General features: G+C 44.2%; 1 protein-coding gene across 1 annotated transcript; it reads left to right on the forward strand.

Annotated features, from left to right (window-relative positions):
• The first annotated feature begins 279 nt into the window (after positions 1-279).
• Positions 280-24,989, forward strand: LOC135392824 (uncharacterized). The gene is made up of 3 exons (XM_064623529.1): positions 280-357; positions 18,811-18,872; positions 24,422-24,989. The coding sequence occupies exons 1-3, from the start codon at positions 317-319 to the stop codon at positions 24,631-24,633; spliced, it is 315 nt and encodes a 104-aa protein (XP_064479599.1). The 5' UTR covers positions 280-316; the 3' UTR covers positions 24,634-24,989.
• The last annotated feature ends 817 nt before the right edge of the window (positions 24,990-25,806 follow it).

Genomic DNA, 25,806 nt, shown 5'->3' on the forward strand with positions numbered 1-25,806 from the left:
ACTCAAATAAAGATGTTTATTACAGAAGCACTATTGTTATGCAAGATCTTACACGTCCACCCCTGCTCTCAGTATAGGACGCTGTCGCTGCACCCGACATGAACGCCGCCACCTGTTTTAGTGACAGTGTACGTGCGGGGCGAGGGTCGTCATCTCGTTCCTGCACTTACTTCTGAAACATACTGCACAGCGTGTAGTTCAGGATCGCGACACGTGGAAGGAAACGCAGCTGGTTTCCTGTCTGGGTGTGTTGTCACGAGTCGGGTATTGCCGGTAGAGGGAAAAACCCCGATGCTAGTTTATTATCATCGTTTCCATGAGCGCAGTGCGGAATATCGTAGAAGCCTCCACTGAAAGGTAAGTCATGCGTTTTACAGTTCTGTAACGTCACGGTGGAACAGAGCACAAGGACGGGTTTTGAAACGGCATTCGCCCTACTATACAGGGTCTTTATTTTCCTTTACAGAATTTTTATAAAAAAGCTATGAGAGCAGCAGAGATCTCGCTTCGTAAGTTGAGTTTACGGCCAGGCGGACATGCTTTCGGAGAAAGTTTGCAGAGCTACAAGATGATTAATTACCTAAAATTCATTAAGCAACTCTTTAATTAGGGTATTTCGGGCGAAAGCGAGATGGCAGGATGAGAGACTGTCCTCGTTGAAAGCCATTCCACGTCTAAGAAATCCTGCAACACGCACGTGCGTGTGTACGTGTGCCGAAACCGAAACCGCGATGGTGACAGGGAACGCATGGAGCACGGCGCTCATTTCACGTCAGAGGGCCGCGTGATTTGGAGATGATTGGAGTAGGTGCCGATCTGCTGGCCAGATTGTCGGCCTCTGCTGGCCTCTGTCTGGCCTCTGTGCTGGCCTCTGTCGGCGTAGATGATGCGCTCTTGAGGCGCGCTTTTTCTGTTTCGGCTCATTTGCATAATGAAATTAAACGATGGATATTTCACGGCACGCGCTCTTTTATGGAATAAAAAAAGAAATAGAATGGTTTCAACGAAGATTGTCTCCCGTCCTGCTATTTCGCTTTTGTCAAGAGTTAATTAATTAATTTTAGATAATTAGTCATCTTGTAGTTACATACTCTCTTCCAGTGCATGTCCGCCCGGCCGTATGACTCAACTGCAAAAACGATATCTTTGCTGCTCGCGTAGCTTTTTTATAAAAATTCTGTAAAGGATAAAAATAAACATCCTGTATATTCTTCTTTTATTTCCTGTGGCGCAACGTGTGATACCTGTGCTGAGCACCAGACACTGACTGTCACGATGTTATGCAGTTGCACAATCATTCTGCCTTTCGTGTTGTAAAATACTCGCAGGACACCTTCACGCAGAGACCACGGAACGAGACACGTCCAAACTGTAACAAACGCAACTTGAGAAATTCTTAAAAGAACATCCAAAAGGCGTCCGACACATGGCTCTTAGCGCGGTCCTTCAACCCCTATGTAGTGGAAAATAGGGTGCCTCTATACTAGCTCCCTCTAGCGCAGGTTTTGAGGAAAATACCGGGCCTATGAGAAAATACGAAACTCTAGAATAGATGAACGAGAGTGTCCCAGAATATGTGCAGGATGCAGAATGTCAGAGGCAGTTCCAGTTTCCTGTTCATTATTCCAAAATATTAACAGGACCCCAGTACTGTAGACTCGATTCGAGATTTTCAAATTTCCGTTGACATCATATTGTTCCAAAAATTTCCGAATATTTAAATAAAATGTAAGATTTGAAAGAAGAAAAAAAGCCGGGAGTCGAGGGGGGGGGGAGATATGTTTATTACGAAAAAAAAAGAGGCAGGTAAAAAGGAAAGATCAGCCAGGCAGAAGTCGACTTGAGTAGTAAAGGGCCGTTCAGAAACTACGGCATACCTAAACTACGGCACCCCCCTGCCCTGAGCCCTGCGCGTATTTTTTCCTGCGCGGCGCGTGTGCAGAGGCTTGTCCACGCCATTATAAATATGCAGAGACATGCAAAGAAGGATCATACACAAAAAGTACAAGTCAAAATATATTTATTAATGCCAATCAACTTGAGATATATTTATTAAAGCCAATAGTGCTGGGAATTGTGATGCCAATCAGGTGAAGGAGAAAAACCCAGCCGAAAAACCTTCATCACCTGTAACAGGGCGGTTCTCGGGTGGAGGGTTGCTGTGGTGGGCGGAGCGTGACCGGAGGGCTGCGTGCGTGCTTACCACTCACCCTGGGCTGACTTCTTTCTCCATTTTCCTACTTGGGCCGACTTCATTCCCGCGACAAGTGGGCGGTGCTCGGGTGGAGGACTGCTGTGGTGAGCGGAGCGTGACCGGAGGGCTGCGTGCGCGCTTACCATTCACCCTAGGCTGACTTCTTTCACAATTTTCCTACTTGGGCCGACTTCCTTCCCGCGACAGGTGGGCGTCGCGTGACCGGAGGGCTGCGTGCGTGCTTACCATTCACCCTGGGCTGACTTCTTTCTCCATTTTCCTACTTGGGCCGACTTCATTCCAGCGACAAGTGGGAGGTGCTCGGGTGGAGGACTGCTGTGGTGGGCGGAGCGTGACCGGAGGGCTGCGTGCGTGCTTACCATTCACCCTGGGCTGACTTCTTTCTCCATTTTCCTACTTGGGCCGACTTCATTCCCGCGACAAGTGGGCTGTGCTCGGGTGGAGGACTGCTGTGGTGGGCGGAGCGTGACCGGAGGGCTGCGTGCGCGCTTACCATTCACCCTAGGCTGACTTCTTTCACAATTTTCCTACTTGGGCCGACTTCCTTCCCGCGACAGGTGGGCATCGCGTGACCGGAGGGCTGCGTGCGTGCTTACCATTCACCCTGGGCTGACTTCTTTCTCCATTTTCCTACTTGGGCCGACTTCGTTCCAGCGACAAGTGGGCGGTGCTCGGGTGGAGGACTGCTGTGGTGGCGGAGCGTGACCGGAGGGCTGCGTGCGCGCTTACCATTCACCCTAGGCTGACTTCTTTCACAATTTTCCTACTTGGGCCGACTTCCTTCCCGCGACAGGTGGGCATCGCGTGACCGGAGGGCTGCGTGCGTGCTTACCATTCACCCTGGGCTGACTTCTTTCTCCATTTTCCTACTTGGGCCGACTTCGTTCCAGCGACAAGTGGGCGGTGCTCGGGTGGAGGACTGCTGTGGTGGCGGAGCGTGACCGGAGGGCTGCGTGCGCGCTTACCATTCACCCTAGGATGACTTCTTTCACAATTTTCCTACTTGGGCCGACTTCCTTCCCGCGACAGGTGGCCGTCGCGTGGCCGGAGGGCTGTGTGCGCGTTTACCATTCAGCCTGGGCCGCCGGCTTTCGTCATTTTTCAGCCTGGGCCGCCGACTTTCGCCATTTTTCAGCCTGAGCCGACTTGAATCATATTTTTTCCAGATACAACAGGTGTGCAGTAGGCTGTTTACATGCAAAGGATAGCCATACACAAAAGTACAAGTGAAAATATATTTATTAAAGTCATTAGGAATTATGTTATGACTCTGCGTGAATGGGAAAAAAAAAATGGGAAAAAAAAATCTGAAATAGAAGGAACACAATACACGTAACAATAATTATTAAAGGTACGATACAATAGCATTGAATAGGTATCACAAATCAAACACAATATTTTTCAACGAAAGATGAAAGTCACTGAAAAGGTTAGCCAGCTGTAGGGATCGAACCCACATCTTCTGGACTTTCATCTTTCGTCGTTGATTTCTTAGGCAATTTGAGGCTTTGTTTGTATCTGTCCCTTCTATGTTGTTCCAGCCTCAGAACATCAGTTTATCTCTTGTGCAATATTTTTTATTAGTGGAAGTTTTCAATGAATCAGAAGTGATAGCGCATTTAAGATATTCTTAATCAATACGATTACAATCAAAATTATAAAAACTCTGAGATGTGAGAATCTGATAGGTGTAAGTAATTTCGAGCACAATAGCTAATATTCCAATGTGACACAAATTTAATATCTATTGAAGTGAATAGCACAGACATAAGGCAATAATTCGAACCAACACATAGCATTAAAATAGAACCTAACCGACATGTAGGGAAATAATAGCTACACCATATCAAAACGATCACCACATTCAATCAACGAAGATATTCTTAATCAATATGATTATAAACAAAATTATAACTTGTAATATAAAAAGTCTAATATTCCTATACGTGAGAACCATCTTTGCAATAGCGGGAAGTTCTGATAGTTGTATGTAATTAACTGTGAACAGCAGAGACACCGGAAGACTATGGGACACGAACACAAGACGAAATAAAATCTATACCACTACAAAGAAGATATTCCACTTCACCACATAGCGCGCTCCCAGCCAACAAAGAACGACACGAACACAAGAGGAAATAAAATCTATACCACTACGAAGAAGATATTCCTAATCAAACAACATAGTAATCTATCATTCAGAAAAAAAAAAAAAAATCAAACTCATCAGAAAATAGACATGTTAAAAAATGAACTTCACCACATAGCCTGCTCCTAGCCAACAAACAGAACAAAAGAGGAAATAAAATCTATACTACTACAAAGAAGATATTCCTAATCAAAACAACATAGTAATCTATCATTCAGAAAATCAAAAAAAAAAAAAAAATCAAACTCATCAGAAAATAGACATGTTAAAAAATGAACTTCACCACATAGCATGCTCCTAGCCAACAAACAGAACAAAAGAGGAAATAAAATCTATACTACTACAAAGAAGATATTCCTAATCAAAACAACAGAGTAACCTATCATTCAGAAAATCAAAAGAAAAAATCAAACTCATCAGAAAATAGACATGTTAAAAATGAACTTCACCACATAGCATGCTCCTAGCCAACAACCAGGTCTAATGATATCTGCCCTGATTTGTTGAAGACGGGTGCCAATAGATGTATGGAAGACCACGGAACACAAATGACACGAGCACAAGAGGAAATAAAATCTATACCAATACAAAGAAGTTATTCTTAATCAAAACAACATAGTAATCTATCATTCAGAAAATCAGAAGAAAAAATCAAACTCATCAGAAAATAGACATCTTAAAAATGAACTTCACCATATAGCACGCTCCTAACCAACAACCAGATCTAATGTTATCTGCCTTGATTTGTTGAAGACGGGTGCCGATAGATGTATGGAAGACCACGGAACACGAATGACAAGAGGAAATAAAATCTATACCACTATAAAGAAGATATTCTTAATCAATATGATGACAATCAAATTACAAATCGCATTATAAAAAGTCTAATATTCCTATACGTGAGAACCATCATTGCAATAGCGTGAATATCTGTCATAACATTTCGAGAGCAATAGAGAATCTCAGTTTCATATTCCAACATTACTCAACTTTTAATTTCTTATTAAGTGAACAGCATAGACGTAACGAAATAACGAGAAACAACACAATCAACTGCTACAATTAATAGAGAGCCAAACCTGCGCACCATCCAACACATAGAGAAATAATAGCTAATTACTCTATCAAAAGGCGAAATAGCACAGACTTAACGCTGAAGAACAGAGGAACACGCGGCGACACGTAAACAACAACAGAGGAAAATAATCAATCACTGAACCATCATAAAATCGACCAATATACAATTTTCATTCTAACAAACACTACGAACCTTGATGGAGGTATCCAAGACGTAGAACATATGCACTGTTTTCACTCTTTTCCTCAAAGCCAGGATACTTTATGTCTCTATCTATGTGACCATAGCACCGCGCATGCTTTACCACTCAAAGGGTTGGGGGGGGGGGGGGGGATATGTTTAATGCAAAGTAAGAAAAAAGGGAAGGGAAAGGTTAGCCACGGTGTGGGCTTGCTATTCCCTAATGCTTTCAAGCAAACAGAAGAAAACATCAAATTATCAGAAAATCATCAAAAAATACAGAAGAAACAGCTCCTTCAGTAATCGTTGCGTATAGGACGCATCAGACACGCGCATAGGACGCAAAGGGTTAGGGGCTATATTACTTCGTCCAGCAAACGGGGCGCTCTAGAGGTCAGATAAGAGAGTTCAAAGGCGATATAGTTTATTGTGCAGCGCAAATAGATGTCGATAACACTCGCGGGTGTCACTATCTTTTCGCATCCTTTCCCTGAAACGGAAATCTTTCGTCAAAGTGGTTGACAAGTCGGCTAAGTTTGTAGAGATGCGATATTGTTATTGAAGATGTAGAGAAAGTCAAAATTATTAATTGTAGCAACGATACTCAATCAAAAACGAGAACCAAATTTAATTACATCAATTTTTGTAATATCTTGCAACAGAAATTTCTAATGAACCACACAGAAATATCAAATGTGAAATGCAACTCAGAGTTATGAGGCATTCCAATCTTAGAGGGATTAGGGGCTATATTACTTCGTCCAGCAAACGGGGCGCTCTAGAGGTCAGATAAGAGAGTTCAACGGCGATATAGTTTATTGTGCAGCGCAAATAGATGTCGATATCACTCGCGGGGGTCACTATCTTTTCGCATCCTTTCCCTGAAACGGAAATCTTTCGTGAAAGTGGTTGACAAGTCGGCTAAGTTTGTAGAGATGCGATATTGTTATTGAAGATGTAGAGAAAGTCCAAATTATTAATTGGTAGCAATGATACTCAATCGAAAAGAGAAACAAAACTAATTACATCAATTTTTGTAATATCTTGCAACAGAAATTTCTAATGGACCACACAGAAATATCAAATGTGAAATGCAACTCAGAGTTATGAGGCATTCCAATCTTAGAGGTACTTACTTATGTCATGCGAGTGAACAATTGAAGCAAATGCAAGACAATAATTATTTCAGGCAGTAAGTTCACAACTCATAGAGTATCAGACGAGTGAATACTTGAAACAAAATCAAAACAATAATTTTCACGACAGGTGGAGATTATAGCATTCTAAACCAGATAATAAAATTTTAATCAATAAAATAAACATAGATATGCTTTTAATTAAGTGTAGATGTGCACTTGAAAACAGAAGAGACAATTGCTCTACATTGAAAAGATGGACAGATTTTGTACTCGATACCATAAGTCATGGGAAGATGTGATAAAAAACTGCTTCGAAAAGGAGGAGCCGCGAAACGATTTCATTATCGCTGCATTTCAATACGTCCTAGACATGGTCGTATTGGGAGATATGGTACAAACTACAGAACTGAAGGTGCAATAATTTATATGCCGAATCTACAATACTTATAAATATATCTGCACATCAACGTCGGAAGGACCATTGGGATTGATGGCGGAGTTTTTGAGGTTTGCCAATGAAGAATTGAAATACACTAGACCAGATGTAGTTGTAATCATTGCAATGGGCATTGCGTACATCAAGAAAGCAGTCGGATCAAATTATCATATACAAGCGGTCTATATCGCACGATTCATTACGGATTTGTTGAAATTACACATATCTGAGATGGAAAGTACATAAAATCTTATCACGTGATATATTCCACTACCACGGCAACGCAATTATTTTCTTCTGCCAGTCTCTGCAACGATGTCGAATCAACAGAAGTTCAATATTGTCGTGCAAGGTCTGATGTATTATCACCTGTTGAAACTCAACAAACATATCAATTGCGGTGGACCACCGGACGATTTTCATCTAATACTCTCTTGTACGCCATTCAAGAACATTCATACAAAGAAAGGAAGCATCAATAACAGACTGTGCAAGTTCATCGCGACAAAGTGCAAGTTGTTGAAGCAATACACGGCGACAACATAGCGCCTGCGTTAATCAACGCTGGATTCAAGCGCCCAATAATCAGAATAAACTATTTAATGTCTTCGGAATTCATCAATGAAGACAACAAACGAAAACTTCAGAGTTTGAAATAGAATTGTAATTTATCGAAATAAACAAGTGTATAATTTTTTTTGATTGGGTGTTAGCGCCGCGAAGCAACTGTGGCTATGAGCGACGTACAGATGTGGACAGACGGAGAGAGGATAGCAGGTAGGAGTGGGGGACAGGGGGGTTAGTATGCGTCCTGGACCGACTTCAGGGGGAACTGTGCCGACATTCGTCTGGAAAGCCTTCGGAAAACCCAGGGAAAACCTCAGACAGCACAGCCGGCGGTAGGATTCGAACCCACCACCTCCCAGTCTTTAGCACGACGAGCGGACGCCTTAGCCCACTCGGCCATGCCGCTGGTAAGTGTATAAATGAAACAATAATTGTAATCTTTGTCATCATTATAATGAATTCTTCGCATCACAATGAAAAACACTTTACATTTAGCATGGCTAGACTGAGAACAATGATCGCTAAGGAAACGAATATTCCACAATTTGTGTAAGAATTCTCATATGGAATGAGACCTGACCACCAAATAGGTTTTACTCGACTACACTCTGTACAAATTCAACACCCGATGGATAGAATTGCCGGAGAAGGATCGGTCATTGAAATTTAGAGACATGATACACCGGTCTATGATTACAAAAAGGATGACTAATCTCACGTGAAAACTTATCATATTTCATGAATTAAATTCCACAGTGCATCTATATTTCTCAATCAGTTGCACTAGCCCAGACTTAGTAAAAGAAGAAAAGATGTCTTTGATAAGCAACCCGATTGGAGTGCGGAACAAATAAATAAATATTTTTGTCAACACAGTTGTCCATTGTTTGAGTAGGAAAAAGGAGCCGTCCAAGGTTTGCAGTGGGGGCCAAGATATGGCAAAACGGGAAATAAGGCAAGATAACTGATGGCGGCGGGTCATTCGCGACAACTTTTACAATCGCATTGGGGTTCACTGCCTGGGAGATAATACGAAGCCTTCGCGAAAAGCGAATCTATTATCAGATGCCACAATGCAAACGAAAGATTTTACGAGCACGACGTACAGGCCAAGTCTACATTTCTAATCACGTAGTCTTCGTAACACACGGCACACAAACGTATATGAAATAATTTCCAAGTGGCAATCAGATTTTGGGAGAAGCGGATCACACAACAGCCATCAGAATGAAGATGAGCGTTATGCATAAACACAATGGAAGATATGTTATATTAATTATAATAACCGGATCAGCGCAGGTCACACATAAACGTAGATCCAATTCACAAAATATACTCGAGATTTCCCGTAACCATACAGAAAACCTATCACATTATTTTAGTGTCATGGCATCTGGGCACTACAAATGGAAAGGCCATACTTTAATTTTATAAGTCTTTATCTCATAACGTTGTAACACGCAATTTTCCGCACTAAAGATAATTTCTTCTTTAAATTCATCCTCTCATTAACCACTGTGAAGTGGGGTAGTGTCCTGTGGCTACCACGGGGAAACATCCCATGTCATCATCACCTCTTCATTTATTGTTGTTGTTGTTGTTGTTGTTCTTTAAATTTTCAAAATCAAAACTGCACGCTATTTCTTGCATTTTTCTAAAGATATAGATTAAAAAGTTGTGCATATACTCACACATACTATACAAGATATTTGATTGTGGATTAATTGCTAAAATGTATCGATCCACATTAAGGAGAAGTGTTGACTACCACACAGCGGTAAGAGTTTAATCACAATTTGAACAAGTGTTGCGATTTATGATCAGTGTCGTAGAATGTGTAATTTCACAATACGCAAGCTTTAGGTCGCTCACTTTGACGAGCACTCTTTCATGATGTCAGGGAATTTAATCGAATGGATTGATATTTTCTGTATACACTATAACATAATGAGAATTCTTTATGTCGCGGATATTAAAAGTTAGGAATATTTTTCGAACGAAAATTTACTTAAGACTCGAAGAAAGGGTCACCCGGGTCGACGAACCCGTTTCCAGAAAAAGCAACACGCTCGCGTGCGGTACCGCGTTAACGCGTCGGGGCGCAGAATCGCGTTCGGTTTCTGGTACGGCATTATGGAAAAGCGGCCCGGCGTGTTGCCAAAACGTCTTCGACGACGTGGGTGAACGTGGGTTTTGACGTGACGTGGGTTTTGTAATCATAGACCGATGTATCATGTCTCTAAATTTCAATGACCGATCCTTCTCTGGCAATTCTATCCATCGGGTGTTGAATTTGTACAGAGTGTAGTCGAGTAAAACCTATTTGGTGGTCAGGTCTCATTCCATATGAGAATTCTTACACAAATTGTGGAATATTCGTTTCCTTAGCGATCATTGTTCTCAGTCTAGCCATGCTAAATGTAAAGTGTTTTTCATTGTGATGCGAAGAATTCATTATAATGATGACAAATATTACAATTATTGTTTCATTTATACACTTGTTTATTTCGATAAATTACAATTCTATTTCAAACTCTGAAGTTTTCGTTTGTTGTCTTCATTGATGAATTCCGAAGACATTAAATAGTTTATTCTGATTATTGGGCGCTTGAATCCAGCGTTGATTAACGCAGGCGCTATGTTGTCGCCGTGTTTGTATTGCTTCAACAACTTGCACTTTGTCGCGATGAACTTGCACAGTCTCTTATTGATGCTTCCTTTCTTTGTATGAATGTTCTTGAATGGCGTACAAGAGAGTATTAGATGAAAATCGTCCGGTGGTCCACCGCCATTGATATGTTTGTTGAGTTTCAACAGGTGATAATACATCAGACCTTGCACGACAATATTGAACTTCTGTTGATTCGACATCGTTGCAGAGACTGGTAGAAGAAAATAATTGCGTTGCCGTGGTAGTGGAATATATCACGTGATAAGATAATTTGATCCGACTGCTTTCTTGATGTATGCAATGCCCATTGCAATGATTACAATTACATCTGGTCTAGTGTATTTCAATTCTTCGTTGGTAAACGTCAAAAACTCCGCCATCAATCCCAATGGCCCTTCAGATGTTGATGTGCAGATATTTTTATAAGTATTGTAGATTCGGCATATAAATTATTGCACCTTCAGTTCTGTAGTTTGTACCATATCTCCGAATACGACCATGTCTAGGACGTATTGAAATGCAGCGATAATGAAATCGTTTCGCGGCTCCTCCTTTTCGAAGCAGTTTTTTATCACATCTTCCCATGACTTATGGTATCGAGTACAAAATCTGTCCATCTTTTCAAAGTAGAGCAATTGTCTCTTCTGTTTTCAAGTGCACGTCTACACTTAGTTAAAAGCATATCTATGTTTATTTTATTGATTAAAATTTTATTATCTGATTTAGAATGCTATAATCTCCACCTGTCGTGAGAATTATTGTTTTGATTTTGTTTCAAGTATTCACTCGACTGATATTCTATGAGTTGTGAACTTACCGCTCGAGATAATTATTGTCTTGTATTTGTTTCAATTGTTCACTCGATTGACATAAGTAAGTACCTCTAAGATGGGAATGCCTCATAACTCTGAGTTGCATTTCACATTTGATATTTCTGTGTGGTTCATTAGAAATTTCTGTTGCAAAATATTACAAAAATTGACGTAATTAAATTTGTTTCTCGTTTTTGATTGAGTATCGTTGCTACCAATTAATAATTTGGACTTTCTCTACATCTTCAATAACAATATCGCATCTCTATAAACTTAGCCGACTTGTCAACCACTTTGACGAAAGATTTCCGTTTCAGGGAAAGGATGCGAAAAGATAGTGACCCCCGCGAGTGATGTCGACATCTATTTGCGCTGCACAATAAAATATATCGCCTTTGAACTCTCTTATCTGACCTCTAGAGCGTTCTGTTTGCTCGACGAAGGGATATAGCCCCTAATCCCTCTAAGATTGGAATGCCTCATAACTCTGAGTTGCATTTCACATTTGATATTTCTGTGTGGTCCATTAGAAATTTCTGTTGCAAGATATTACAAAAATTGATGTAAGTAGTTTTGTTTCTCTTTTTGATTGAGTATCATTGCTACCAATTAATAATTTGGACTTTCTCTACATCTTCAATAACAATATCGCATCTCTATAAACTTAGCCGACTTGTCAACCACTTTGACGAAAGATTTCCGTTTCAGGGAAAGGATGCGAAAAGATAGTGACCCCCGCGAGTGATATCGACATCTATTTGCGCTGCACAATAAAATATATCGCCTTTGAACTCTTTTATCTGACCTCTAGAGCGCCTCGTTTGCTGGACGAAGTAATATAGCAACTAACCCTTTGAGTGATAAAGCATGCGCGGTGCTATGGTCACATAGATAGAGACATAAAATCTCCCGGCTTTGAGGAAAAGAGTGAAAACAGTGCATATTTCCTACGTCTTGGATACCTCCATTAAGGTTCGCAGTGTTTGTTAGAATGAAAATTGTATATTGGTTGATTTTATGATGGTTCAATGGTACATTATTTTCCTCTGGTGTTGTTTGCGTGTCGCCGCGTGTTCCTCTGTTCTTCAGCGTTAAGTCTGTGCTATTTCACCTTTGATAGATTGATTAGCTATTATTTCTCTATGTGTTGTATGGTGTGCAGGTTTGGCTGTCTATTAATTGTAGCTGTTGATTGCGTTGTTTCTCGTTATTTCCTTCCGTCTATGCTGTTCACTTAATAAGAAATTAAAAGTTCAGTAATGTTGGAATATGAAATTGAGATTCCCTATTGCGCTCGAAATGTTATGACAGATATTCACGCTATTGCAATGATGGTTCTCACGTCTCAGACTTTTTCTAATACAATTTGTAATTTGATTGTCATCATATTGATTAAGAATATCTTCTTTGTAGTGGTTTAGATTTTATTTCCTCTTGTCGTTCGTGTTCCGCGGTCTTCCATACATCTATCGGCACCCGTCTTCAACAAATCAGGTCAGATATCATTAGATCTGGTTGTTGGCTACGTGCTATGTGGTGAAGTGGAATATCTTCTTTGTATTGGTATAGATTTTATTTCTTCTTGTGTTCGTGTCGTTCGTGTTCTGTTTGTTGGCTAGGAGCGTGCTATGTTTTGAAGTGGAATATCTTCTTTGTAGTGGTATATATTTTATTTCCTCTTGTGTTCGTGTCCCATAGTCCTCCAGAGTCTCTGCTGTTCACATTTAACTGCATACAACTATCACAACTTCCCGCTATTGCACTGATGGTTCTCACGTATAGGAATATTAGACGTTTTATAATACAATTTGTAATTTTGATTGTAATCGTATTGATTAAGAATATCTTAAATGCGCTATCAATTCTGATTCATTGAAAACTTCCACTAATAAAAATATTGTGTTTGATTTGTGATACCTGCTCAATGCTAATGTATCATACCTGTAATAAGTATATCCTTTGTTACGTGTATTGTGTTCCTTCTATTTCAGATTTTTGTAGAAAGAAAGTTTTTCCGATTCACACAGAGTCATAACATAATTCCTAATGACTTTAATAAATATATTTTCACTTGTACTTTTGTGTATGGCTATCCTTTGCATGTAAACAGCCTACTGCACACCTGTTGTAGCTGGAAAAATTACGATTCAAGTCGACTCAGGCTGAAAAATGACGAAAGTCGGCGGCCCAGGCTGAGTGGTAAACGCGCACGCAGCCCTCCGACCACGCGACGCCCACCTTTCGCGGGAAGGAAGTCGGCCCAAGTAGGAAAATTGTGAAAGAAGTCAGCCTAGGGTGAAGGGTAAGCGCGCACGCAGCCCTCCGGTCACGCTCCGCCCACCACAGCAGTCCTCCACCCGAGCACCGCCCACCTGTCGCGGGAAGGAAGTCGGCCCAAGTAGGAAAATGGTGAAAGAAGTCAGCCCAGGGTGAATGGTAAGCGCGCACGCAGCCCTCCGGTCACGCTCCGCCCACCACAGCAGCCCTCCACCCGAGCACCGCCCTGTTACAGGTGGTGAAGGTTTTTCGGCTGGGTTTTTCTCCTTCACCTGATTGGCATCACAATTGGCACAATTCCCAGCACTATTGACTTTAATAAATATATCTCATCTTGAATGGCATTACAATTGGCATTAATAAATATATTTTCACTTGTACTTTTTGTGTATGACCCTTCTTTGCATGTCTCTGCATGTAAACCGCTCACCTGATGTATCGGAAAAATATATGAAGTAGACCAAAGAAGTCTGCCCAGGCTGAAAAATACACTACGATGAGCACACGCGCAGCCCTCCCCCACCGATAATCACGTGGACAACCCTCCGCACACGCGCCGCGCGGGGAAAAATACGCGCAGGGCTCAGGGCAGGGGGTGCCGTAGTTTGGACCTCGGCTTGTTTCTGACCGCCCTCCTACTACTGACTTGCTATTCTTTGTAAAAAAAAGAAAAAAAAAACAGAAACAGAAAAGGAGAAAGACGCAAGAGGCACATGGGCAGCAGGGGGGCATGAGTACACGATCTCTCAGAGGAAGTCCAGGAGCCCAGAGTCACCCAGGTAGCATATTAGCGCTCTGGTAACAGCCCAATGCTTCTGCCCTACGGGGCCCAGTAGGGTGGCCAAAGAGAGGTCTCTGTGCCTCAGGGCAGATAGGCGGTGCGTGAGTGCGGTCCGAGGAGCGGCATATCTTGGGCAGGTCAAGAGTAAATGATGGGTGTCGGCGTCGGTGGAGCAGGAGGGGCACGCCGAAGAGGGACGCCGGGAGTCGGATCACCATACAGAACGCGAAGCTTTCGTTCTTTACACTTCTGCAAGCTGTCCTCATAACCACTACTGCTAGTCCGCGGTGCTAGTACTGAATTGTAAGCTGTCGTAAGAACAATAGGCCTCGCAAATTATGTCGATGCAAGGCGACGTGATCTCTACAGGCAGTACTTTATACAGAATTGCAAACACGAGGGGGTGTTGCAAACACATTTTAAGAATGAAGGCAGAGCTCATTATTACTGTCTGAGTCTGAAATTATGTGTCTAAAATGACAAAGGCCGCCCTATAGAGGGAGCCCGGGAAAGGAAGGATGCAGAGCCATTTATAGGGAGAGTTTGGCCATTCTCTGATCTTTTGCCGCCTCGTGGGTGGAGCCTATTTTGACGTCAGAGTCGTCGTTGCGCCGCCCAAAAAGACTGAATCCAAGCAGAATCCGCTTATCAGCCATCTGCTGCACGCCATATTGATGCTGTCCGTCAGCTCTGTTGTCGCAATGAATGCAATCTACAGGAATAACCGGTTTATGACCCACAGCCGCCTCTGATAAAGGGGGGGGGGTTGTTGCTAAATTGAAAGAGTTCAAGGACGAAGGCTTTCGAAGGACAATGTACGCACGTGTCTTCCCTCCTTGCATCGTAAACAATGATCAGCATCAATATGGCGTCGGCGACCGGCTGACAACGGGACAACAATAGAGCACGGCGAGGGAGGTGGCTTAGCCGTGACGTTGCATGACGCGCTTCAAGTTAGGCTCCTCCTAATGGCCAAACTCTCCCTATAAATGGCTCTGGAAGGATGGAAGCAGGGAAAGGAAAGGGGGGAAAAAGAAAGGAAAGGTCAGTCAGACGGAGGTCGGATTGCTATTCAAAAAAAAAAAAGAAAAATGGGGAAGAAAAGAAAAGGAAAAGAAGAAAAAAGGAGAAAAGGGGAAGAAAAGAAACAAAACAATAGAAAACGGGACGACAAAGAAGAAAAGAAGCGAAAAGCTAAAGAAAAAAGAAAAGGAAAAGACGAAGAAAAGAAAAGGAAAGGAAGAACACAAAACTAAAACTGAAAAGTCACACACGCGGTCACACAATCACAAGGCGTCGACAAGGTTCGAAGCGTGGAAAAAGCGGAGGAGCGCAGTGGTGACTGCCCACTGGGTCGACTGCTGAACGGGACGTAGTAACGTAGCCAGTGTCATAGTGCCGTAGCCAAGTTGGGTTAGACGACGACAGAGGGCGTCACGGTGCAGAAGGTGTTGCCGGCAGTGTAGGATGCAGTGGAGAATATCACCCACCCCGCCACAGCTAGTGCAGAGGGGAATGCTATAGATTGACCCACTTTGAACAGTTGCAGCGGTGTGCGGGCGACGTTTAGACGGAGACGGAGCGATTCCTCGTGACGAGTGCAGCGACACGTAATAAAGAAGTCCACTGCGGGGTCGATTGATTGCAGGTGACTGTTGTATGAGGCAGCCTCAGCTCTGAACGCTTGGGCCCGAGCAGCACACCGGCGGTGTATAGACATACAATAAGCAGAGACAGTAAGGGGCATATGTACCGTAGCATGAGTCTCAACTTGTGCAGCACGTCGTGCAGCCGCATCTGCGCGTGAGTTAGCAGATAAGTCCACATGACCACTGCGCAGACAAGGAACGTGACCATTTGCACAGAGCCGATTGTATGCCTGGATGATCATGTTGGGCAGGTCACGTATGATGGTGGGGCGGGAAGACAGCAAAAGTAGGAGGGACGCTCTGCTGTCAGTGAGGACAACCCAGGACTTCTCAGGTGGCAGGCCAGCAATGTACTCTAGGGCTGCGAAGATGGCATACAGTTCCGCCTCAGTAGAGGACACAGGATAGGGCAACGTGTAGGCTTGTTCCTGGTCCGTATCCGTGGCGTAAAAGGCTGCCCCTGATGTGTCACGCATCACAGATGCATCTGTGAAGGTTTGACGACAGCAAGGGGGGGGGGGATATGTTTAATGATAACAAAGCAATCGAAAGGAATGAGGGAAAGGTCAGCAGGGTAAATGGAGTTGGTATGCGCCAAGGAGAGCTGATGGGTTACTACTGGAGGAGCTTCATGTTTTTGAGGAAGGTCCGGGATTGCAGGTTGAATGACGGGACGTTCAAGGGTCCACATAGCTGGCGCGAAGGGGGTGTTAGGTGAGCTCTGGATAAATCACTGTATATTACATGGTGCATCATGTGTGGCATAATATTTGCATGCAAGCTGAAGCTTTTATTTGCATATTATGTTCGACCTCCATTGTGTTGACTCGTTTCATTTTAATATTAAAATCTGATTGATGAAATGATGATCAATATTGATTGAAATATTCTTAAAAGAATATTTCAATCAGGCTACTCGGCATCTGAGATCTTTGCAACAGAATTGCCCTCGAACGGGAACAATTACAGGGTATCCTTTTATCACATTTCATAATCATATGGGACTAAACAACTGGTATGCAGAGTGCATTCTCTGGTTTTGCCGTGCCATTGCCGTACAATTACCGCGTACGACATTTCATTATGTTCACATTAAATGTAGTGTTTATGTTCAGTACTCGTGTCGTTTTGGGTGGATGCGTCGCCGTCTGGCTCGGTATCTGTACTTGTTACACACACCGGTGGCTTGTGATAGCTGGAGTATGTCACGTAGGGCTTGCACTGGAGTTGGTTGATGTCTCGCGCGACGAATGGATAACGTACTTCAGAGCTACTGAGTATCTAAGCGCAGCAGGCCTTCCGCGGTGTGCTTTTGCATTTCACTTGCATTTCACTTGAAAACCAAAGGATCCGGCTTGCGACATGACGACTTTTGCAGTCCCTTTTCTGAACAAGACTGAAGGAAGTCAGAAGAAAAAAGGAACAAAAACCGGGCTGTTTGGTAGTCCATGCTAAAAGAGATAAATATGCCCCAGTGCAGGGGACAACAAAAAAAAGGGACGAATACAACAGAGCACTGACTGACAAACCAAAGAGCTTAATCAGCAAAGGCACACGCTTAAATACACAATACATCGCCACTCCCACGACCTCTATTGGCAGACAAGGTTTTCACAAAAACTTTTGTGAAACATAAAAAGTTTTTTTTTTTTTTGTTAAATGAAAACCTCGTCTGTGTTAAACGAATTGAGACATTCATCGTGCAATCAAGCCCACATCGTGACGAAGAAGTCAATGTTTTCCTCTTTTCTAGCACCGCGCATTCAATATGAAGGTTAAATTTTGAGGTTAAGGTTAAAGTTTGAAGGTTGCTATTGACACAAAGAGACGGTCGAGTTAGATAATGTGAACATTAAGACTTATTACTCCGGATGTCCACGTGGTCGAGCCTGCACGGGACTGAATTTACCCGAAGCCTTATCCTACCCTAGCCCGAACCGTCTGCTGAAACCTCATGCCGGCCGAGGCCCGGTTCGCATAGACAGATTTGTAATGCGATCCGTCCAACAGGTGCAGTCCACGAAGTGATTTAGTATTACTACAGCGTAAACCAGGGCCTAGGGGTGCGCGGGGCCTGAGGCAAAGGCACATCGCGGGACCTGTTTCACACGAGTAAGTGTATACTTTATATTTAAAAAAAAAGAAAAAAGTAATCGCTGGTTGAGGGCTTCGTGCGCGGGGCCTATGCAAGCGCGGGGCTTAAGGCGGTCCCCTTACTCGCCCCCCCCCCCCCCCCCCCCGCTACCCCTATCGCCGGCCCTGGCGTAAACCACACGCACGTATACCTGGAACGCGGAAGCGCAGCCTTTGATGCGGTTTGTGCATACTTTTAGACACACGTTGACATCGAATCTCACGCGCATTCTGCGGTGCACGTCTGCGCACGTCCGCGCGCATTCGCGACGAGTGCTTGATCCTCAACCGCAACACGGCAAACTCGAGAATAACGCGACACCTATGTTGTAGTGTTTTAGCAGAAAAACGGAGGAAGGGCCCAGGCACTTGCTTACTTTGTTTTCATCAACTTTAATTGATGATGAGGATGTTGAGGATTAAATAATGTGAAAGAATGGCTCACAAAAAACTCGGCCCGACTCGGGCCCGATAACTCTCGGACTCGACCCGAGCCCGCAGTCGAAACGACTACGAAGCCCGATTTCTCGAATTTTCTTTTAGGGCTCGGGTTTTCGGGACAACCCGGCCCTTTGCAATGCTCTACCACGTGGACGAAAGCTATACCTGTATTCCGTTGTACTGGAGAAACATCGACGAAACTCACGAGGGCGCTTTGTCAGGCGGTGTTATATGTGGTGATGTCCTTTGTGTGTGGTGCCTGTATGTGATGTTTCTTTTCAGGATGCATGCCTGGACACGAGCCGCATTCTTTGCTGGTTTTGTTTTGCTCATCGTCGGAACACGTATGTACCTCTTGTCTTCCATTTGTTAGGGGGACGTCGACCTTACAAGGCTATTTCGCCTATACTTCTCTTTGTCAGCCACTCCGATATTGGTTGTCCACTGTTGGGGTGACTTAAACGGATCAGAATGTATGATCAAGGTCCTCTCACATGGTGGTGATGTTTGAGTGAAAAACAAATTATACACTGTGCAATGTGCTCGTCGTGCATGGCCCTTGTGAACGTACCTTGTAGGGACACTAAGCAACACACCGCCGTCCTAACCTTTTCTTTTCTTTTTTAAATTACCCCCCCCCCCCCCCCGCTTAACATTTTCCAATTCTCATATTCCTCAAAAAGAACGAATTGCTCACAATACCGATATGCAATTCCTTTAGCTCTCGCGAGCGTATTTACCACGAGACGACGCTATTCAAGAAGGCACAATCTGCATAAAAGGCATAATCAGCGTGACTCTGTTCTTTCGTCCCTGGGCCACTTCCAGGCACGACGTTATGACCTTACGATGGGGTGAACGGGTTCTTGTGGTACTGGTAGCACCATGGTGACCTCGCCATGTGGTACCATGGAAACAGCACTGCCGGATATGCTGTCTGGGGGTTTTCCTGGGTTTTCCTGAGTCGCTTTCAGACATATGTCGGCACAGTTCCCTTAGAGGTCGGCACAGGACGCACATTCCTCCAGGGCATCAGTCAGTCGTAACGTTGCCCACCTCTGTAAGGCCGACAAAGGCGAGCCTTTTCACCAGCTCCACCACTTTACTTCACCAGCTCGCGTGGCTGAGTGGTTAGCGCGCTGACCATGTCACGTCGAGACTGGGAGGTACCCGGTGTTGCGCTCTGTTTCCACTCATTGCCGCCACACAACAGAACAACAGTAACAATCATCACAATAAGGAACGCGACAGAAAACAAAGACACGGACAGAACAGCGTTCAAATCGGGGCTGAAGTTCCTTTTCACGATCTACCTACTCCGGAAGTTCGCGCGAGACCAAAGCGAGCTCGAGCGGGGACAGGCTGACCGATTTTGGCTAACGTTGTTCGGGGACTTCTGAATGAGGGTTGCCTCCACAATCTCACGGCCTAACCTTGAACGGTGTCTGTGGACTCTATGTGAACCAATGTCCGTTTACTGTATCTGACATAATCAAAGAAAAAGCGGAAAGAAACACCTCTTCCATCGCTGCGGCTTACGGCGTCGTTCCGAGTGAAAAATAGCAGACGACGTTTCTCGAAACCAACCAGCGGGCTGCACCGTAGTGACGTCAAAATGACGGGCGCGGCTGGTCGGCTCGTTTGACTCGTTCCGGGTATTTCCGCCGTTGCTCACGAGTGCGATTTCGAATTCTGCGATATTTATAAGTCTGTTGAATGAATCACTTCGCATAGTGCATTTTAATATCCCTCAAGAAGCGAGAAGGGCGAACAGGACATGAATCTGCTCCCTTCAGATTCATTTTACAATATGACAACGCCACAGTTATGTGGAACAGTGAGAGAGAGCAGGAGACGTATTTTGTAATGGAGTTGACTAAATCCGACATGCGCAAGCTGTTCCCGGCAAAAATAAAAAGTAAAATACAAAAATCATGGTGTGACTTGGCAAATATTGGAATTCAATTCCAGATATTAAATTCTGACAAAAATTGCTTGTAGCATGTGGCAAAATTTCCCTGCAGTTAAATGTTATTGATGACATATTTCCCGGTAGCGAGCTCTTTTCATTGAAACTTTTTGACATGGTTACGGACACACCCTGTACTAGAGCACTGCACGGGCTTTCCCGAATGCACGACCCCGTCCCATCCCGTGGACCGGGCCGGGTAAAGCCTTCTTTTTGCGGGCCTGTGCCTGCTCGGGTTTCACATTATGGGCCCGAGCTAGGCTAGCCATGGTCAACTTTTACATCCCGCTTCATTGGGCCGTGCAGGGTAGCCCAGAAATTGTTCGGGCTCGTGCCGGGCCCAGGACAGGTACGGAGTCGTCGGGCCGGGCCCTTGGCGGGTAAATCAAAGGAAGGCCGGGCTCGGGCCGGGCCTGAGCCTTAGAATACGGCACGTGCAATGCTCTACCCTGTACGATACACGTCCGCTGCGATACTGCGCACACACTGAGTAAAAATGCACATCCACCGAGAGATGCAAAATTTCCGGAAATTTTGAATCGCTTGAAAAAAAAAAAGTTTTGTTTTTTTCCGAAAAATTGGAAGAAATAGAAACAAATGTGGTTACTGCTGAGTCGAAGCATTGCCGGCCAAGCCACAGCACACAATGAGACAGAAGCTTTAATAGTGTTCATCCTGCAGAGCAGAGCATCCCATGAGACTGCTGTCTACTCAGCGATAGGTAATTAAAACAACCTGTCCACTCCGACCAGAACTCCGACATTATGTGAATGCGATGGCGATCGCTTGGAGCGGCTAGACGGAGCACTAAGTTGGTGGTTGTTGGCAGCAGAGAGTCGAACCGAAACGTTTAACGGTCCGGTTCGGGTTTAGTTTGGGCGATAAGGGTTCGGTTCCGGTTCAGCTCCAGAAGGCAATTATAATGGTTCAAACCGGTTCTTTCCAAACGGTTCGGTTCCCGAACCGGTTCAGGCGCGACGGGTGCGAATGAAGCACAAGAAACAGGTTAAAACAAGCTTCCGTGTGTGTGTTACCCTCCTTGAAGTGGGCAGGAAGGCGTCAGTGGTCGTTCAGGATTTTGAAAGAGTTTGTGCGACATGAAAGACAAGATTAGTAGCGGTTACAAGGGGAGCATAGCCATGAATTCCTGGTTTGGGTTGACTATCCCAGCACGTAGCTCAGGTAGCGGGGGTTAGCTCACCCACCGGGTTGTTTGCAGAATCTTACCAAGAATAACAGTCAACCAAGCCTGCTACCTTGGCCTAGGTCATTTAAGTAATTGAAATTATTCGTTACCAGTCAGAATCGCGAATACACGTTAATCAGATAACGACGCCTCGTGGTATGCAGTTGTATTGGAATGGTGCGATCGTGAGCTCGGGGACTTTATGTCAAAAGGGCACGTTATTGTGTCAGCACTGACCGCAGCCGTGCTCGTCGTTAGAGTGAAGTGTCTGTGGAACAAAGACAAAGCAAGTGCAAACAGAGAGTTCGACTCATTTTAGACCCACTGGCGATTTTTAGATACTGTGTCAGTATGGTCGTTTTTGCTTCTTTTATTTTAAATCCACAAAGAAAGCCAACTTGGCACGTTCTTTTCATTCTGACCAGCATGAGTGTGGCCGGTGCTTTACTTTCTAGTACCCTAGGCACGTGACAACCTTAATGCATTAAACGGAATGACAGTAGCTTCACCTCCTGACCAACGTCGCGAATGACACCGTTTTTTCAACAAGCCAGGAGAGAGCGACGCCACGCAAGATGATGGTTCGTGAGGAGGTGAACTTACTGGCATTCCGTTTCATTAAATTTGCAGTGTGGCTAGCGTATAAGGGGCTTATGTAAGTTCACACGCGCACACGTTGGGAATTATGCCGCAGCGTTGTACACACGAATACGTGCTAGAGCTGAGCTCAGGTAGTTTGCTTTCGCAATGCATTACGTACAAGAGAAGAAGAAAAATAAAAACGGAGACGAGAATATTTGAGAGACCGAAGGTCGCAGCCGACGACATATACGTCGATTCGTCCGCGTATTCGCATTTATATACAGGATGCCTGCGATAACGGTAGAGATGATATCGAAGACATAGCGCTGTCGAAGAAAATCTGACAGGTTTGTGTTACAAACGGACTAATCTTGAAATGCAGCGCCTGTTTCTGACACAAACTTCATAGGAGAGTGTCAGTTTCCCATTGACGGTTCTATGTACCAGCGATCATTTCTGCTGCTAGGGTGGACACCCTGTGTATAGCTGACTCTGATTAGTATATTATTATAATATATGTCACTTATTGACTGCGTCCCAAAACTGTCCCTAATGTCCAGTTGATCCCTAATTCTTACATAGAGGGTGTCCCAGAAAACGTGTAATTGAATTATAATAAAAAACTGCGCCACCTGGAATCATGTGGTCGACGGCATTTGTTCCTATACTAGGTTTCTGCCACCCCCTGATGTGCATGTCATGTAACCTAAGCTTAATTATGTAACTTTTTGCGAAGTGAACTCGGAAACTTGCCAAGTAAAGGTCACTTTTTGCCCAAAATACAGTTCGCAAAAATTTACATAATTAAACTTAGGTCACATGATATGCACATCAGGAGATGACAAAAGCCCAGTCAGAACAAATGCCGTTGACCGCATGATTCTATGTGGCGTAGTTTTTTTATTATAATTCAATGACATTTGTTCTGGGACACCCTGTATATTCTTGCGTATGTCTTAGACGTTAGTAGCCCTAGCAGTTTTAAGTTACTATCTGTTGCTATTTCGTGACTCGAGCAGATCCAAATCATTGTTGCAGGGCACGACTTTTTCGGCAAGCAAGAGGATGTCTACGAAGCTAATAAATGAAGAAAAAATACGAAAATAGTTTTTGTGTTCATGCACAACATCCAATGTTTCGCACTTAATTCCGTGTGAACCGTTATTTGAACCGAAAACCGGTATTTTTTACCGGTTTTGTTCCGGTTCAGTTCCAAGATGGCGTCGACTCTTTCGGTTCGGTTCAGTTCCGGTTCAGTCAAAAATAACGGTTAATAGCGGTTTTCGGTTCGGGTTCGGTTCGACTCTCTGGTTGGCGGACACAGGGGTAGCACAAACCCGCCATTGTTGTAACTACCCTCAAGCGGGTGGTTTTGGCAAAACTGCCATCTTGTCCTGGTCGCATGTCATAGAAAACGTCATTTTGAGGTCATGTGACTTTGTTTACATGTCGTTTTGCCGCTTACCGACATACTCCCGTCGCCATAACGCCAAGAGATGGACGTATTTTGCCAGCGTAAACTATGCATGCGGTGCTTCTTCCGCAACATGGTAGCCCATTTCTCCTTAGTTTAAGTACATCGCATCGGCTCAGTGAGCCTTAACGTGCGGTCGTCATCACATCTTTGGAAGTCGTCAACAATGCGAGGCCCTATCTGCAAAACTGCACGTCTTAATGCGAGATTATCGAATAAAAATAATTACCGTGATCGAAAGACATCCAAACCCTTGCGCAGAGACAACAACCGCATTATTTACAAACGGTTTGGCCGCCGATCACGTGCGCCGCCATCTTTAAGGTTATGTGCGCCTTGACGTTTGCTGTGACGTGCGACCTAGGACCTGTCCAAGATGCATTGCGTTCGCCCAGCACGCTTTCGTCTACGGAGCAATAATACATTGGATGCAACCGCTGTGTTGGCGGATTACAGGCACCTGAGGCACTGTTGGCGGGTTGGAACGCATCAAAGGCACAAAAGTCCACATTTTTGAATTTTGTCGCCTGGAAATTTTGGGCTATTTTTCCGGAAATGACGAAAAAACCCAAAAAAGAACTTTTTTCCCCAAAATTTCCGGTTTTTGTCCGGGGCTCCGCATCTCTGCGTGATCTACCACGTGCCTCAAAATGAGCTCAATTATCCTCATATTATCTCGCAGATGGTCAAGGTGTGAATGCTGCAGCTCCTCCTCTATGCCCGCAGTTTTCCCCACCAGCGGGAGACTGTCCAGAGGACTCGGTGATACATCAGTGTGATCCGTCCCAATGCAAGGCTCAACGTGGAACATGTTGTCCAATGCCTTGTCAAGGCGTCGTATGCCTTGAGACATTCACGCCGCCCGGCTTGTCCAAAGCTCACAAGACCTGCTGAATGAAAATATTGCCAGAATGTTCCCTCTGCAAACCAATGTCTTATCGTACGATGCTTATTTTGCGTAAAGCGTTTTTCTATGGGTTATCACACTGTGTTATATACCAAATAAGTGTGCCTTGATTGTTTGGTACCTGGAGATGACAGGCCGAAATATACCTGTCTTTAGGTGCTGATTCATAGGCTAGATATCAGTGTCCAACTAAAGAAAAAGATGGGACCTCACAAGGCGGGCTACCGCTATTGCCAAGGTGCCGATTGCTGTTTCTTTTCTGCTAAACCCGACATGTATCACGTGGTTATGTGAGATGCCGTTCTTCCTGTTTACAAATAAATGACGTCAGATGGTACAACAGCGCCACCAACTTGGTAAACTGGAACTACTATAGTAGAAAATCATTAAGAAAGTCACAACAAATATAGCACTTGATATTCTATAAAGTCTGTCTGTAGGGCCTTGTTCTGCTCCAGTCTCAAGCACTAGAACTACTGTCTAGAACTACAAGGATCATTTTGCCTTCCACAGGACCTGCATAATCCACATGGATGCGTGTCCAAGGCTGTGTGGTGGCTGGCCAACTCAGTGGTTCTTTTGCTGACGGCATTGGTGCTGCCTGTTGGCATACTTCACAGTTGTGCAGTAACTGGTCTACATCTGTGTCAATCCTTGGCCACCACATGAGTGTCCTTGCTAGTGCTTTTGTAGAGTTTATTCCGAGATGTGTGTCATGCAGTTCTGACAAGAATGCTTTTCTTGCCTTTTGAGGAATGACCACTCGGTTTCCTAGCCGGATAAGTCCCCCATCTGTTGTGAGAGCCTGACGATGACACCAAAATGGCTGCAACGTGTTTCCTTTTACTTTCTTTGGCCAGCCGTGTTGAATGTATTGACGTACATCTTCTAAGGTGGTATCCTTCCTAGAGAGTTCCTCTAGCTGATGTCTTGATACGGGACTGCAATCCAAAATCTCAGTCGCAAAAACTTGCGCAGTACTCGATACGTCTGCTTCCTCCAATGACCTTGTTGGCAGCCGGCTTAGGGCACCTGCATTTCCATTTTGTTGTCCCGGTTTGTACTGAATCTTGTACCTTGTGGGAGCCTATTCCCACTCTCGGGGGCAAAGCCCGTCCATTCGATCCCTGTGGAAGGCGAGACACAAATGTAAACACAAG

Source organism: Ornithodoros turicata, chromosome 4 (genome assembly GCF_037126465.1).
Source record: "Ornithodoros turicata isolate Travis chromosome 4, ASM3712646v1, whole genome shotgun sequence".
Taxonomy (NCBI): domain Eukaryota; kingdom Metazoa; phylum Arthropoda; class Arachnida; order Ixodida; family Argasidae; genus Ornithodoros; species Ornithodoros turicata.

What these genes read in the sequence shown, in the direction of transcription:
- LOC135392824 (XM_064623529.1), top strand. Translation starts at nt 317, where the DNA reads ATGAGCGCAGTGCGGAATATCGTAGAAGCCTCCACTGAAAG. An exon ending in GTAGAAGCCTCCACTGAAAG is followed by an intron (nt 358 to 18,810) that starts GTAAGTCATGCG and finishes GTTTCTTTTCAG; the next exon opens with GATGCATGCCTGGACACGAG. An exon ending in TTTGCTCATCGTCGGAACAC is followed by an intron (nt 18,873 to 24,421) that starts GTATGTACCTCT and finishes ATTATCTCGCAG; the next exon opens with ATGGTCAAGGTGTGAATGCT.